The 14,768-nt window shown below is 40.8% G+C and overlaps 1 protein-coding gene across 2 annotated transcripts; it reads left to right on the forward strand.

Annotated features, from left to right (window-relative positions):
* Positions 1 to 874: 874 nt before the first annotated feature.
* Positions 875 to 14,272, forward strand: ATP6AP2 (ATPase H+ transporting accessory protein 2). 2 transcript variants are annotated; one of them, XM_013941699.2, is made up of 9 exons: positions 875 to 1,024; positions 3,686 to 3,816; positions 6,113 to 6,241; positions 8,523 to 8,618; positions 8,817 to 8,954; positions 9,256 to 9,309; positions 10,686 to 10,835; positions 11,929 to 12,045; positions 13,163 to 14,272. In XM_013941699.2, exons 1-9 carry the CDS (start codon positions 955 to 957, stop codon positions 13,355 to 13,357), a joined length of 1,080 nt encoding a protein of 359 aa, XP_013797153.1. In that variant the 5' UTR covers positions 875 to 954; the 3' UTR covers positions 13,358 to 14,272. The 2 variants fall into 2 exon arrangements, with proteins under 2 accessions (XP_013797153.1, XP_013797154.1); XM_013941700.2 differs by having other exon boundaries at positions 900 to 915.
* The last annotated feature ends 496 nt before the right edge of the window (positions 14,273 to 14,768 follow it).

Genomic DNA, 14,768 nt, shown 5'->3' on the forward strand with positions numbered 1-14,768 from the left:
ACGAGTTGCAGGGAGAGGCCCAGCTCACTGACTCCATTGCTTTGCTGGTCATTCAGGAGTGAAGTGATGAGAGGCAGGTGACAAGACATAAATGCAGAAACCCAAAAAGGCAAATCTAATTTCCAACCCCGCTGAAGGGAGACACAGACGAGGGGGCAAAAAACGGCCAACCGCCACCTGAACAACCCTCCCCTCCCCCCACCTCCACCCGCGCTGAAGGGACTAACACCCCTTCGCGGCGTGCTTTCCCCTCTCCTCCGTGTCTCCTCAGCCGCATCGCCGGAGGGGCGGAAGGGAGGCGGAGGTCGAGGCCGAGGCTGCCCGCACGGGCAAGGCCACACAACGGAGGGGCTCCGCGTCGCCTAGGTGCGAAGTGGACGGGGCGAGCAGCTCTTGTTCTCTGAATGGATCATTTAACTGTCAATCAAAGCTATTTTCCCCCCCCCCCCCCCGCTGAGGCTGCCCGGTCAAACCGCGCCGCCTGCGAATGCCGTCACGGTCACACTGTTGAGCGATGGGAGGGGCAAGGCCCCGATCCCTCGCACTCCGATTGGTCTCATCAGCTGTCAACTCGCTCGGGCGAGGCTCCGCCTCTTTATCTCTCCCCTCCGAAAGTGCAGGGGGGAGAAATGCTGCAGAGATCTCTCGCCATCTGATTGGCCAAGTTGAAGCGCTACTCAAGTCAAGACTCCGCCTCCGGCGGAACAAAGTCTCAGCTGACCGGTCAGTCCCGTGACAGGGTGGGGGTGGGCTTAATTGGCGAATGGTCAGTTCAATCAGTCACTCACGCAGGGTCCCGCCCACGCGCCCTCGGTCTCACCTGCAGATTGGCTGCGGAGGCTGTCTGTCAGCGTTCCCCAGTGGGCGGGGCGCTCAGGGGCTCTCTGTCCGTCCGTGCGGCCCGGTGTCTCCTCGGTGGGGTTTGGCAGCGCGGTGGCCGGCACTGCGGGTGACATGGGGCGGCGCGGCGCGGCTCCCTGGGCCCTGGAGGTGGCGGTGTTGGTGACATCGGCCTGTCTCGCCGGTGAGCGGTCGGGGCCGAGCTCGCGCGGGGAAGAAGGCGCTGGCCTGGCCGAGCGGGTGGGGGAGGCCGCGTTAGCCGTTGAGGGGGGAGCGGCGCCGCGCGCGCCAGCGAGCCCGGCCGCAACGGTAGAAAGGGTGGGGGGGGAAAGGGAGGAGGGAGCGCGCGAGCCGAGGGGGCGGGGGGCGGGCGCGCGAGCCCTGCGGGGGCGGGGAGGAGCGCGGGAGGGGGCCCGGGGGCTGCGCGCCAGGCGGAGCGGGGCCGGGGCCGGCTGCCCGCTGGGGCTGTCCCCGGGGCTGCCGGGCCGCGCCGCGCCGCGCCGCTCTGCGCTGGTGCGGGCGTTGCGGCACCCTCGGAGGGCGAGCCCCGCCCTGTTTTGCTCTCTCTGCCTTGGCTCCCGCAGATGACCCTCGGGGCTTCTGCCGCCCGTGGGCAGCGCTCTCCGAGGGCGTGGGGGTTGCACCAGGTTCAGACCTGAGGGGCGGGAGCGGGGGGCTGCCCCTTGAGCAGCGGCAGTCCTCTCCCTGCCCCCCTTCTCGGCACCCACCCGGGGTCCTCTAGAGGCTGCAGTAGGAGGCCCCCTGCCAAAGGGAAGTGTGGAGGGCTTATAAAGCTATAAATCGTTTTGCTACCTAGTACGGATTTTCATGTTTTGCCAAGCTGCTTTTGTGCTAGTTAGAGGCTTTCTGTCATTCAGTGTGAATCAGCCTTATTATCTGAGCTCAAGACTTAACCAGGTTTCGTAAATAATTTTCATTCAGTCTATCCTAGTTCTTCAGTCCAGATTCACAAAGGCATTTGAGAGCTAAAATCCTACTGATTTTAGTAAGGTTTGTAGAAGTTTGACTGCATTTTCTGTAGGTGGGTAGGGAGCTGTATGCTGGATAAATTGCATCTCAGAATTTACTTTCTAGACCTCACTTAATATATAGCAAATGGGGTATTGTAGTCGAACAATTATAGCATGTCTGAGGAAAATGCGTGTGCTTCTACGTTCAAATTCAGTTTTGCTCATTAAGATCTTGAGCAAGCCTAGTAAAGAAAATTTGGATTAAAGGGAGGAACACTCTCATTTTATGCACCTAATCCAACTTGTCCTCAGTAAAGTCCTTTATTGTCTTATAGCTATGTGGAGAATTAAAGCAACATGTCAAGTCAAATAGGCTGAGCAAAAATATTTATAACTATTTTGTAAACTGCTTCTTGGAAGTCTGGTCTGGAAACATTTCTGTCCTTCAAAATAAGGGTTGCTACACTATTTCATTGGATGGTCTACTATCAAATTTATAAAAATCAATTTAAAAGAAGAAAGTGCTTGAATCTGTTCCATATACAGCGGTTGATCTGGCCTGTTTCCTTCTTTTGCCACCATTCCCCAACCTGCATCACAGTACTTTGTTCTTTTAGTATGTTTATCATAACATAACTCAAATTTACTGTCAACATTTGTATGCATGATCACAACCTAGGCTTTGAAACAGAAAGCATTTTCAAGGTCAGATTGGTTAAACTAATGCTGAAATAATTACAGCCGCTCATCACATCTGTGTATTATTGCATTATTTTTGTAAACAGCCTTTAGATGTGCAGATGCCCTGGAAAACTATTTTGTGTATCTGCTTGGATTGGTAGCTAAGTTTCAACAATCTTATGACTAGTTTTCTGGTGGAAACGTATGTAGATTCCTCATTGGGGTATACTTCTGAAATTTTGCATTGTGCGTGTGACTGCTTATATAGAAATTTGCACCAAACATCTTTTAAAATTGATTTAGATAGATTGATAGAAGTTTGTTTACACACATGACTTCAGTTCTTCTTAAGTGACTTTAAAATGGGCTGGCAAGTTGAAATAAGCCTTTCTTAGATCTCTTATTTTCATGGACTCCTGTTTGTCTTTATTACAGAATAAATTACAATCTTCATAATATACTTTAAAAATATGCTTTTAGTCAACTTTGCTATTCAAGGTAGTGGGGGAAAGAGTGAAGGGGGATCCTAAATAAGAGAAAATACAAGATGACAACTATTGTGGATTGAGTTTCACACAATCAGCTTAGGTCCAGTATCGCATCCAAGGAAGAAAACCCTCACACAGCCTCCTGCTTGAGAAAGCAATGCAAAGACGCCAGAGCAGTTCTGCAGAAGCCAGATTGTTCCTGGCAGTGCTCTGTTTAAGCCAGCACTGACAAACTCAGCTGATCCTGCTGGCTCTGGGTTTGGTGGCTCAGACTGTTGTCTGTGTGAAAACAGGTGTTATGCCAAGCAGTCCTGGAAGCAAACAGAGCTGTGTTGGTGCATAGCTGTGTGTGAGCTAATGGTTTATTGAAATCTGCCTGGCTCTACTGAGAGCTAGCTTTACCGTGTCTGAATTGTAGTACAGTCAGTTCACAAACTGTTACTGAGTCCACAGAAGTGTGCTGTGCTGTTGCTTTAATAATTGCCCTGCTTTGGTAATGTGGATTTGTCCATCCTTATTCACTACTGTATAAAAACCTTGTCTTGTATTCCAGTGCATTAAAATGAAAGGTTCTTGTTACTTACATTTCCTAAAGTGTTAAGTGTGAGAGGGATGAAAAATGAATTAAAACTCTAATATACTCTGCTTCTGTGCTGTAAGGGAAAGATTGTAAAAAATCTGACAGCTTTTTTTGTTTGTTTCTAGGTGTGTGGGGTGACGAATTTAGTGTCTTACGATCACCTCAGTCAGTGGTTTTTCGAGACGGAAGTTGGCCAATCCCTGGCGAGCGGATCCCGGACGTAGCTGCATTATCCATGGGCTTTTCTGTTGAAGATGTACGTTTCAGGTCTTGATTTTGGAACAACTCTAAAACTACAGACCAGCTTACTTAGCATGCGAGTCTTCTTGTCATGTGCTGGAATATATAAAAAAAAATCTTCCCTTTTGTCTTGACGCATTTGTGACTTATCAAAATATGATTTCCAGGCATAGAGCTGTATTAGTCATATGAGCAGCAAAAGGCTGTCCTAGGTGGTTAATCTGAATCATGAGCTGTGGAAGAAAGCAAGCCTGCTGAGTCTTTAAGGGGGATATTCTTGAGTAGCTCTGGGACCCAGTTACCTGCCGTATCCCTCCCCATCTGTCATCATGTAGAACAGTGGAAACCACTATCACCTCTCGCCTGTGAACTAACCCACAGCGCTCCCCTCTTAGGTACTCTGAAGAACTTGAGTGTCTTGGCTAGTCAGGGATTTTGTCAGGTTGGCATTTCATCTGCTGAGCATAGTTAATAAGAACCAGTAAAACAGATATTTGGGAAGTAATCCAAACATTTGAAAACCTAATTTGTGTCCCAAATTAAGATTCTGAACATAGTGTAATAATGTTTAAAGCAGGGCAGACAATTAGGAGCCTATGGACTGATTCCATCTTCCCTACTGAATTTTTTGCTGGGGCTTCGCAAGGGATGAGGAGTGGCTATTAAAGCAGCACATGAAAGCTTAATAGCCAGGTACCTCCAACTGTGCCTGCGTGCAGCCACCTACTTAAAGCTGCAAGCAGGGATGTTCTCATAATGGTGGTAAGGGAGGTGGGTTCCCATCTTTTCCATACTGCAGCTAGGCAAAAGGTCTGATAGCTCTCGTTTGAATGCAGGTCTGTTCAGTCCATGTTCTGGAACTTGTCTGTAAATGTCTCGCTGTCAATTAATCATGCTTGCTATCATGAAACTAGTAGCAGAAATTCTTAAGAGTAATATTCATAATAAGTATATTTTGACTGTTTTTTCAAGAAAAAAACAATATGTCAGATGATACTGTGCACTGCATGTAAAGACACCCAACAAAACAGTGGGTTTTGCCCCATTATGTTTGCTGACTGTTGGCATGCTGGTCATTCTGAGGAATAATGGGAACATAGGCTTCATGGGGGGAAAAAAAAATTGTTTCAGTAATCATTATGTTCCTTTGCCTAAGCTCAGAACTTGCTTGCTGTGATTGGTCCATAGCATCCTTTTAGAAATAGTGTTGTTATTACTATTTCAAATCTGAGAAGGTCGGGGGAAATGGAAGCTCTTTAAATTTCTCTATTCAGTTAAGCCCTGAAACCAAAAGCTAGTATCAGCATTGTCACTAAGGTAGAGATCACCACATAGGTAGCTTCCTGCACTGGTATGGAGGATACTGCAGGACCAAAACAAACGTTTTGCAGCTTACATCAAGACTGTATTCTAGGAAAATAAATTGACAGTGCAGTAGGTTGCACTGTAGAGATTTTAGAATACTCACTGCATTAAATCGGGGACTCTCAAAAACAGTCCTTCAATATTCCTCTCTTGGTAAGGGAAGATAAAACTGAACCCTCTTTTGTCCCTATTGATTAAATTAAAGTTTTCTTTTGTTTCTTTGATGTGATACAGATCATAACATCAATGATGTTTAAAATCCAAATAACTTAGTTTCATAAAGCTTAAATGGGCAATTTTATCTCTTACATGAGTGGAGGAATCTCTGTCTGAACTCATGGCAAGTAGATGAGTTTGTGTTTTGTGCCTGAATCAGCCAGCCAGTTAGCCTTCATTGTGTTCTTGCTGGTATGTAATTATAGTAAGTTACTAAGGCATCTTCGTATGTTTCTATACAAATTCATACATGTTAGATTACTAGGATGTTGGTATAATTGACCCTTTTTTTTTTCTGGACCTGAAAAAATCAAGATATTAGTGTTTTATTGTACGTGAGCATGTTTTTATGGTGCTTGGTGAAGGTTTGTTGTTTTTAATTCAAGCTTCCCTTATTAACTACATACTAGAATAGTTCCACTTTAATTGTAGAAAAAAGCTCTTGATATATCCAATATGTGTAATGCTCTCTTAGTGCAGACTTGGCTATAAAATTAGTGATGGCTTTTAAACTAACAGTTTCTCTATGGATAACTTGAGATAGCATTATTTGAGATGGAAGCATTTTAAGAAGCATTCTAGTGACACTTATTTCCCCATGAAATTTCCAGTAGGCTGTTCTGTAAAGAGGTATCAATAAGATCATAGAATTATTTTGCTGTGATGGTGGGAGAGGTTTCCTCTCTGTCTTTCTTCCTGTGAAATACAAGTTTCTTACTGTTTTGTAATAGGACCTTTCCTGGCCTGGACTTGCAGTCGGTGATTTGTTTCACAGACCGCGAGCTACTGTGCTGGTGACAGTGAAAGGAGTAGACAAGCTGACGTTGCCCATGAAAGGGGTTTCTTACCCTATTGAGAATGTGAGTATCTGCATGTTTGGAACTGTCATACAACTTCTGTGACTCTCGTGATCTAATTAGAAGCACCTGAATTTCCACTGTAGTTCTTAAAGTTCACTTGGTCCACTTGACATTCACACAACCCCATAGACTTGTAGATCAGACTATATCAATAAATAATCCAGTCAGACTCCTGAACAAGATGAGAGGCCTTTGAAGATCACCCAGGTTCTCCTGCATTAAGTTCAGCAACTTTTCTGGCCAAAGCATGTTCTCCTCAAAAGGCATCTAGTTTTAGTATGTTTGCACCCAGACACTGAGAATCTGCCACTCACATATTAGGTTGTTGATTCATAATTAGAATCGCTTCAGCTGAGTATGTGATAGCATTTTATATGCTGTTGATTTTTTTTTATATATATACTTTTCCTCCTCTAAGCAATCTTTGAGGTTTTTCTAAAGGACTTTACTGTGAAATATGTACTTTGAGACAAAATGTGATTACACTATATCTCTGTCAAAAAGAAAGAAAAAAACCCCCGAAACATTACATTTGCCCTTCACAGACATCCAGTCTTCACTGAGGCTTTTTTTCACATTTGAGATAGTTTTGTCCACGTACACCTTAACAGGAACACAGTAACTGTACAAAATGTTGGTAACTACGGTTTCTGCTCACTTTTCCTTTGCTAATACGTCATATGCATGAGTCTGTTTTGCTGCAATATTGCACCAGTAGTTCACATCAAATTGCTGTTTGTCCAGCATGACACATTCCTTTTCAAAGGAAAATCCTTTTCAAATAAGTTGCTTTTCAGTTTGTTTCCCCATTCTTTAGTTACAGCCTCTTCTTTATTTCTAGCTGGTTAATTTTGCCTCTGGCTGTGTCAGAAAACTTCATTGGCATCCAGTTTACCATGCAGTTTGGCTCTGTGTAGCTGCTGTGTTTTTTATGAGAAATGATAAATAATAAAAAAATAAAAATGACAAATAATATTCTTTCTTCATTCAAACTTTGGAATTGTCAATGACAGCATTCAATAGTGTTTCATATAATATTGACACCCTGGTACGCAGTCTAAGGTGAGGGGAGGATTTCCCTTTGAAATCACTGACAGCTGTCAGACAGTTCTAAATCTATTTTCAAGTGTCAACTTTTAATCAGATCATTATGTGGCTTTAAATCAAGCACAGGCCAAATGAGCCGGACACAAATCTGCTTTCACATTGGCTTTCCAGCACAGCTTGCTAGTTCAGGCACAGCTACGTGAAATGGTTGTTGGACCAAAACTAACTTAGGATTGTCTGGACCTGACCCTGTAGGCATACCTAACTTGTGGAAATCTTAAAATTAAACAAATCTGCAGTCTTACGTTTGTAACTTTATCAAAGTTCTTTGTACGTATTTTCTTTATTTCCCATTAAGAGGAATTAACATTCCTAAGCTTTAGTTGTTCATCAATTATCTCATGAATATTTTGTCTGTAGCTATCAAATGAGCTGCCCCAGGTGACTTTGTTTGCTCTCTTTGTATGCTGGCAAAGCAGTGGTTCCCAAGTGGTTCCTCAGTACTCAAGAGTAATATCAAATGATTATCAGTAAGCCGATGTTCAGGAATCACCAGGTACAAATTATCCTAGCGTACGTACTTACTAGTATCTATTAGAAAAAAGATCATACTCTTTAACTAGTGAATTGGAAGGAAATGTGTCATTCTGCTTCTTTCTAGATAAAAGCCAGAAATACATGCTTAGAAAAACTAACAGTTTTATTAGCTTGCCAGTAATGGCTCTATATCATTGCTATGATTTCTTTTGTTCTTACTTTATTTTGTATGGTTCTTTTCTTCGGTGTTTCAGCAGTTGGTCTTTCTACTGATATATTTTCTTTCATCAGTTTTCTTTGCTTCATAACTGTTAATGTGCACTAACATCGATTTCCTCCTTTCTGTCTTGTATTGCATTTTATTTGTTGGTCTTGCTTCACTGGTAAATGAGGCTATACTTTTAGCTCAAGTAAGCCTTTTAAATACAGAATCATGGCCTCTGGGAGTTCTTAAAAACCCTAATACTCTGTTTATCATGTATACAAATAAATAATCTGTTGATGTATATATACAGTTGATGTTTTGTTTTGTTCATTGTCTCCTATTATTTGTTATTATTGCTTTGAAAGTATTCATACTCTTTGTTGAAAAACAGCTTGTCCTATTTTTCCAAACTTCTATAGTTAAGCAAACTTTCTTCTTTTATGTCATTAGGCTCTATTTTACCCCAAAATCTAACTAGACTTTGTGTTTCAGGCTGTTCCTTTCAGTCTTGACAGTGTTGCAAATGCTATTCATACTTTGTTCTCTGAAGAAACTCCTGTAGTCTTGCAGCTGGCCCCCAGTGAGGAAGTGAGTATTGCTTCATCTCTGATTCCAGAAGCTCTAAATAGTAAACTGATTCCCACTTGTGTGGCTGGAGAAAAAACAACCAATTATGTGAAATATTTTGCATTGAAGGGAGATTGCAAGTATGATTGATCATTAATGTGTGATTGGAAAAACTAAAAACAAACCTCTGTTCTCATAAAACGATGACTATTCCTGCAGAGAGTGTACATGGTGGGCAAGGCAAACTCCGTATTTGAAGATCTTTCTGTCACACTGCGCCAACTGCGAAACCGCTTATTCCAGGACAACTCCATTCTCAGCTCCCTTCCTCTAAACTCCCTCAGCAGAAACAATGAGGTAAAAAAACAGTAATCAGTGGATACTTTTCTTTTTTTTTGTTATATTAGCTTATGCTTTTTTTTTTTTGCCTTGCTTTGCCTAGGAGAGCACCCCCTTTTTCTAACCAAATTCTAAGAACTAATTTTTATGTTTCTCTATAAATAACTTTATTAAAAGAATAATTGCTTTCTAGCATTATCTGATCTCGTAATAAATGTAATCTGTTATAAAATACTGAAACTTGCAACAAAGCGAGACTTCCCTTACTTTGGTTTCATCGAAGGAAATACCTTTCTTGTCTTTGTGCTTCTTTTCCCAGGTTGACTTGCTTTTTCTGTCTGAACTACAAGTCTTACATGATATTGCAAGTCTGGTAAGTAAAGTTTTTGAAACACTTCTCACATTTTACACCTCAAACTTCAGACATCTCATTTAAAGGTAGAAAAGCCATAACTAGGATACTTGGCAGGCACTGAAATATTCAGTTGTGTCATCAGTTGGTTGTATCAGTTTAAATAATGCATTTTCAAGGTATTTGAATCAGCTCAAATTCAAATTTGAATCTGTCAGTGAAAGAACTAAGTGAGAACCTTATCACCTCTAGTTTCTTTTGTATTAGATCTGGTGAGAACAGGGAATTCTGAACTACTGTTTCTCCATACCCAGAGACACAGGAAGTCTTCAATGAAGAATTTGCTGGGGCTTTCCTCCTTTTCTTAAGAAGTATAATGGTAGTTAAGAAAAGGTTCTTTGTCCTGTCCACTGTTTTACTTCAAAAAGTCATTATAACATTTACCTGAGAAGGTTGGAATGACTTTTGTAGTGTGAATGGTGGTGGTAGTAAAAATATTCCAACAGACAAGGTGAGCTTTTAATTCTGAGCTTTTTAAGCAAGAAGCTTCTTATGGTCTTTGTACTAACATGCTCCCGTCTTGTTGCCGTTTCTGCAATTTTGTCCTTTTTGCACCCCTCAGCTACTTAAAATGAAAGAAACAGTCATGAAAAACTCAAAGTTCATATTAAGGGAAGGGCTGGTGGGGAGAAATGAGACTTTTGAGAAAATGAGGTAGAATGACTTGTTTTTGTCTTACAAACTAGAAATGCTACAGTTAAAGTAGACAGGAAGATAGGAACAGGTTAAATTAAATGCTTTCACGGACTGTATTCCCTTGTGCAAGCTAATGTCAGTGCCTCAGTTTCACATCTGTAGAAGTGAGAGTATACCACTACTCTACTTTGAGATATGTTAGATCATGTCGCTTGGATTTCATGATGATGGGATGATCTCTTAAGTAAACTACTCTGTATGCGGGCAACAGCAAGCTAAAGTTGCAACCTGCTCAGTTTTGCAAGGGCCAACTTCAGTGGAGGAAATAGTAGTATCTGAGTATTGTAGTTATGTATTTTTCCTCTACGTTTTATTTTTATGTCAATTATAGAACTAGGATTATGACACAAATAAGTGTAAAATTTATTTTTAATAAAGTTCTATGTTACATGTAGCATCTATTCCAAACACAAGATTGTGTATATGATGATCATTGGGTTTTCTTCTGTAAAATAAGAAAAAGCTATTTGTGGACATCTTCCTAGTTAAGTTGGCAAGAAATTCTACTTTCTAGTCAACATGGAATATGACTGTGGAAAGTGTTGCTGGATTAGTCCCAGGAAACTGATTTTGCCAAAACGTGTATTTAAAGTAACTTATGTATAAATTAATTTCTTTCTGTCCTCAATGGTATGCCAAAGTTGTCTCGACACAAGCACTTGGCCAAAGATCACTCGCCAGACCTGTATTCTCTGGAACTGGCTGGCTTGGAAGAGATTGGAAAACGGTATGGGGAAGATTCTCAGCAATTCAGGGATGCTTCTCAAATTCTTGCAGACTCTTTGCAAAAGGTATGATTTCTACCTAATCCTGGGTTAACTGCAGGGGAGTAAGTGCCAGGTTTATTGATTGTTTTCTGCTGTGAACTGTCACCCCATTAGTGATGGCCTGACCAATCAGGGTTGGGGGGGGTGTTTGTTTTTGTACTGCAACTGTTCACTTATAAAATCTAATGTTACAAAATTTGTCACTTTGTGAAAAGTGTTGACGTGATTCTACAATACATTAGATGTTTTGTTTAAAGGAGTAGGAATATATTATAACCATATATAAATATGAGCTGATATGTGTTTTATCTAATCAAATATCTTATGTTTAAAACCACCAGTATGTCTCACCAAAATTGGCCCTCCAAAATGGGGAAATAAACATCTTTATTCCAGGGTACAATGGTTAGTGTCTTGCCCCCAAAGTAGTATAAATCTAAATTTCTAAGCTGCCAAAATGATTCCAGTTCATCTGTCATTGTGTTCAAGAAAGTATTTCTTTAGCAGGTCTCTTGTGATGATTAGATAAAATCTTTTTTAAAAGCTGAGACCAGCCAGGTTTGAGAGTTTTTAAAGCTTGATGGAAGAACATAAAAGCATGAATTTGCTAAGCCAGTAACTGTTTTCTGTAAATACTACTCTTCAGCCTCTTTGCAGTTATGCAAATATATAGAAATACTAGAAATACCTTTTTGACCAGACTTCCTTTCTAGAATATTAGTCTTTAGCTCAGATTCAAATATTCAGGTTTATAATTTCCCAGCAGAAGGTTGGGAGCCTAAATATTTTGTTGAAACTGACAGATAAAAAATTGGGAAACTGTATGGCCACGAGCATTTTGTAAAGTGATGTAAGAACCTGTTCCAGCACAAAGAGCAGTAATAACCTTCAGTCTGCTAAGTAGTGGTTGAGGAGTTTTAAAGATATCTTGTAAACCAGCACTTGTAAGTTGGCACCTTCTCAGTGGAATTCTAAAACACTATAAACTTTCATAACTTTTTACAAACTTCTTAACCCTGAAGCTGACACATTATGGTTTGGTGTGTCTTGCTGACAAAGCCCTCTTAATTCCTGGCTGCAGTGTAGATTTTAAATTAAATTACTTTCCTTCTTCCAGTTTGCAGATGAGATGTATAATCTCTATAGTGGGAATGCAGTAGTAGAAGTGGTGGCTGTAAAGACATTTAATTCTCCCCTCATGAGGAAGACTCGCTCCATTCTCCAGTCTTCACAGGTAGTAGAGCCATATTTTTCTGTATTTCATCTCTTAAAAAATATAAATGCATCCAAACTGCATCATATTTTTAATTTAGCGTAACTTTTTTAAGGTCTAGAATACTGACTTTGATTTAGGCATGGGTGCAGAGGTCAACTTACCTGTCTTGATCTTCATTTAATCGTAATTTAGGTTGAAAAGGACCTCTGGGGGTCATCCAACCCAACCCACTACTCAAAGCAGGGTTAATTTAGAAGTTAGATCAGGCTGCGCATGGCCTTCTCCTGCCAAGTTTTTAAAATTTTGAAGGTTGGAAATTCCACAACCTCTTTGAATAACCTGTTCCAAATCCTTGCCACTTTCACTGTGAAAACTTTTCTTTTTTTTCCCCCTGTGTTTCATTGGAATTTGCCTCGCTGTGGTTTTGGACTATTGCTGCTTATGTTTTTGCTGTGCTCCTCTGGGAAAAATATGTCTGTGTCTTCGCTGTAATAGCCCTTTAGGGAGTTAAGACTGTAATTAGATTCCCTTCCTGCCCAGCCTTCTGTTTTGCAGACTGAGCAAAGTCCTCATGTATCATGTGCTCCAGCTCCCTGCTCACCTTAGTGGCCCTCAGCTGGTGTCCCTCCCATTTGTCACTCTTTTGTGTCTAGTTTTGGGCTCCCCAGAACAGTACAGCAAGTTCTGCCTCATGGGTGCTGAGTCAAAATAATTGCTTTCTTCAACCTGCTGCCTCCACTCCTGATGCAGCCCAGGTTGCAGTTGTCCTTCCTCATTGCAAGGGCACACTGCTGACTCCTGTTCACCTTGTCCACCAGGACCAACTGGTCCTTCTCAGCAGATCTGCTGCCAACAGTCAGTCCCCAGCCTGTGCTGTTGCGTGGGGGTATTCTGTCCCAGGCGCAGGGCTTTGCATTTGTCCTCATGGAATTTCATGAGGTTCCTGGCAGCCCATTCCTTCTGATTTCATTAATGTCAGTCACATAATCACTTCTGTATTTTGTGCCCTAACATCAGAATTGTCTAGACAAAAATGCGTATCTCTTATTCAGATTGCTCAGACTTTTGATATAGTCAGAATGCGTTTTGCATGCAGGCTAACTTTAAAATGATACACTTGTTTTCTTCATTACAGAGTGAAATAGAAAATCCATATAACCTTGCCTATCCATATAACTACGACTACGCTGTAATCTTCAACATTATTCTGTGGATGATGATAGGTCTTGCTTTAGCTGTAATAGTAATCTCCTACAACCTCTGGAATATGGATCCTGGGTATGACAGCATTATTTATAGGATGACAAACCAGAAGATAAGAATGGATTAAACTACACTGTATTCCAGCACAGGGGAATGATGAAGAGTAAGGTTTCCTTTAAATTATGTGCAAACAAACATTCTGACATGGTTAAATGTGGAATTTTTTCAAAGGTGTATTTATTTTTAAGTGTCTTTTTTTTCTTTTCTTCTTTCTTTCTTTTCCTCTCAAGCCTATTTTAAAAGTCAGTAGTAGCACCTGATCGGATTTGCACATTGAAATCTGCCTGTTTAAAAGGAAAACAAACAAACAAATCTAATTGTTATTATGGTAACATCATTCCTTTTTTTTTTTTTTTTATCATGTTACATGAGTTTCAGAGATGGCCTGTACTGCCTGTGACTGTGTGCAAAACAGATGAACTGAAATGATGGTAGCAAGACATTGCTTGAAAGTTTTACACTGGAGGATTAGAAATTATAGCTAAATTGTTGTGTTGTATATTATGAACCAGTTGTAAATGTTTGATGTAAATATTTATAATGGCTATATGTACCTTTTGAGAGGATAGTTATTGCTCTTTAGTAAAATATTAAATATAAAAATATTTCTACAAGACTAGGATTCTAGCTGCACAAAGGGCATTTTGACCTCATGGTGATGGCTCAAATGTGAACTGTAGCCAGAAGGAAGCTTTGCCTAGAACTTTAATGACTTGGAGATAAATAACACTAGTGTGGCTGGTCTATACAGTGGAGAGTCTATAAATATTGAAGTAGCACCAGTCTGATAATAGTTTAATGTCATGTACAGTTAAAAGTTCCTATTATGATGCTTCATATTCCTTCCATTTGTGTTGATGTTATTAAAAAAAATCAACAGAATTCTTTTTGATGGTAAGAATGGACCAACACTTGATTAAACATACCTGGATTATAGTCCTGTTTCAATTACTCAATAAAACAAAGAACATTTGTTCTTGAATGTATTTATTCTTCTGGCTTCATAGGTGAAGGGCTAGTTCTGTTTAGTATTAGCTCAGCTGGATAGAACAGGTGCAGGCAGCCTCCTGTATCTAACAGTGGGCCCAAGGCTGAAACCCTTTAGTTTTAAGTGTCTTTTCAAAAGCAAATGCTGGAAGATCACCTTGTATGGATTGATTTCCTTAGACTAAACTTCCAACAGCATAGTGGCTATAGTTAAAACAAGCGGTTCATCTCTGGCTTCAGTCTTTTACACAGTTTTTGGAAACTGTCATTTGCTCTTATTGTAAAAGAAATTCTTCTAAACTGCAGCAACATGAGTGCAAGCTTCTGTTTCATCTTGTCATCCTCTAATATGCTTAACTTTCCCTATTGTTAAGAGAGACTTGTTCCAGTATCAGAAAAGATCTGCTCAACCCCTCCAAATCTGACAAGCCCAGTAAGCAAGACAAGCTAATTTTCTGAAGTTACGCATATGTTTGTGTCTTGCAGACCCT

Source organism: Apteryx mantelli, chromosome 1 (assembly GCF_036417845.1).
Source record: "Apteryx mantelli isolate bAptMan1 chromosome 1, bAptMan1.hap1, whole genome shotgun sequence".
Classification (NCBI taxonomy): Eukaryota; Metazoa; Chordata; class Aves; order Apterygiformes; family Apterygidae; genus Apteryx; species Apteryx mantelli.

What these genes read in the sequence shown, in the direction of transcription:
- ATP6AP2 (XM_013941699.2), top strand. Translation starts at nt 955, where the DNA reads ATGGGGCGGCGCGGCGCGGCTCCCTGGGCCCTGGAGGTGGCGGTGTTG. An exon ending in GACATCGGCCTGTCTCGCCG is followed by an intron (nt 1,025 to 3,685) that starts GTGAGCGGTCGG and finishes GTTTGTTTCTAG; the next exon opens with GTGTGTGGGGTGACGAATTT. An exon ending in TTTCTTACCCTATTGAGAAT is followed by an intron (nt 6,242 to 8,522) that starts GTGAGTATCTGC and finishes TTTGTGTTTCAG; the next exon opens with GCTGTTCCTTTCAGTCTTGA.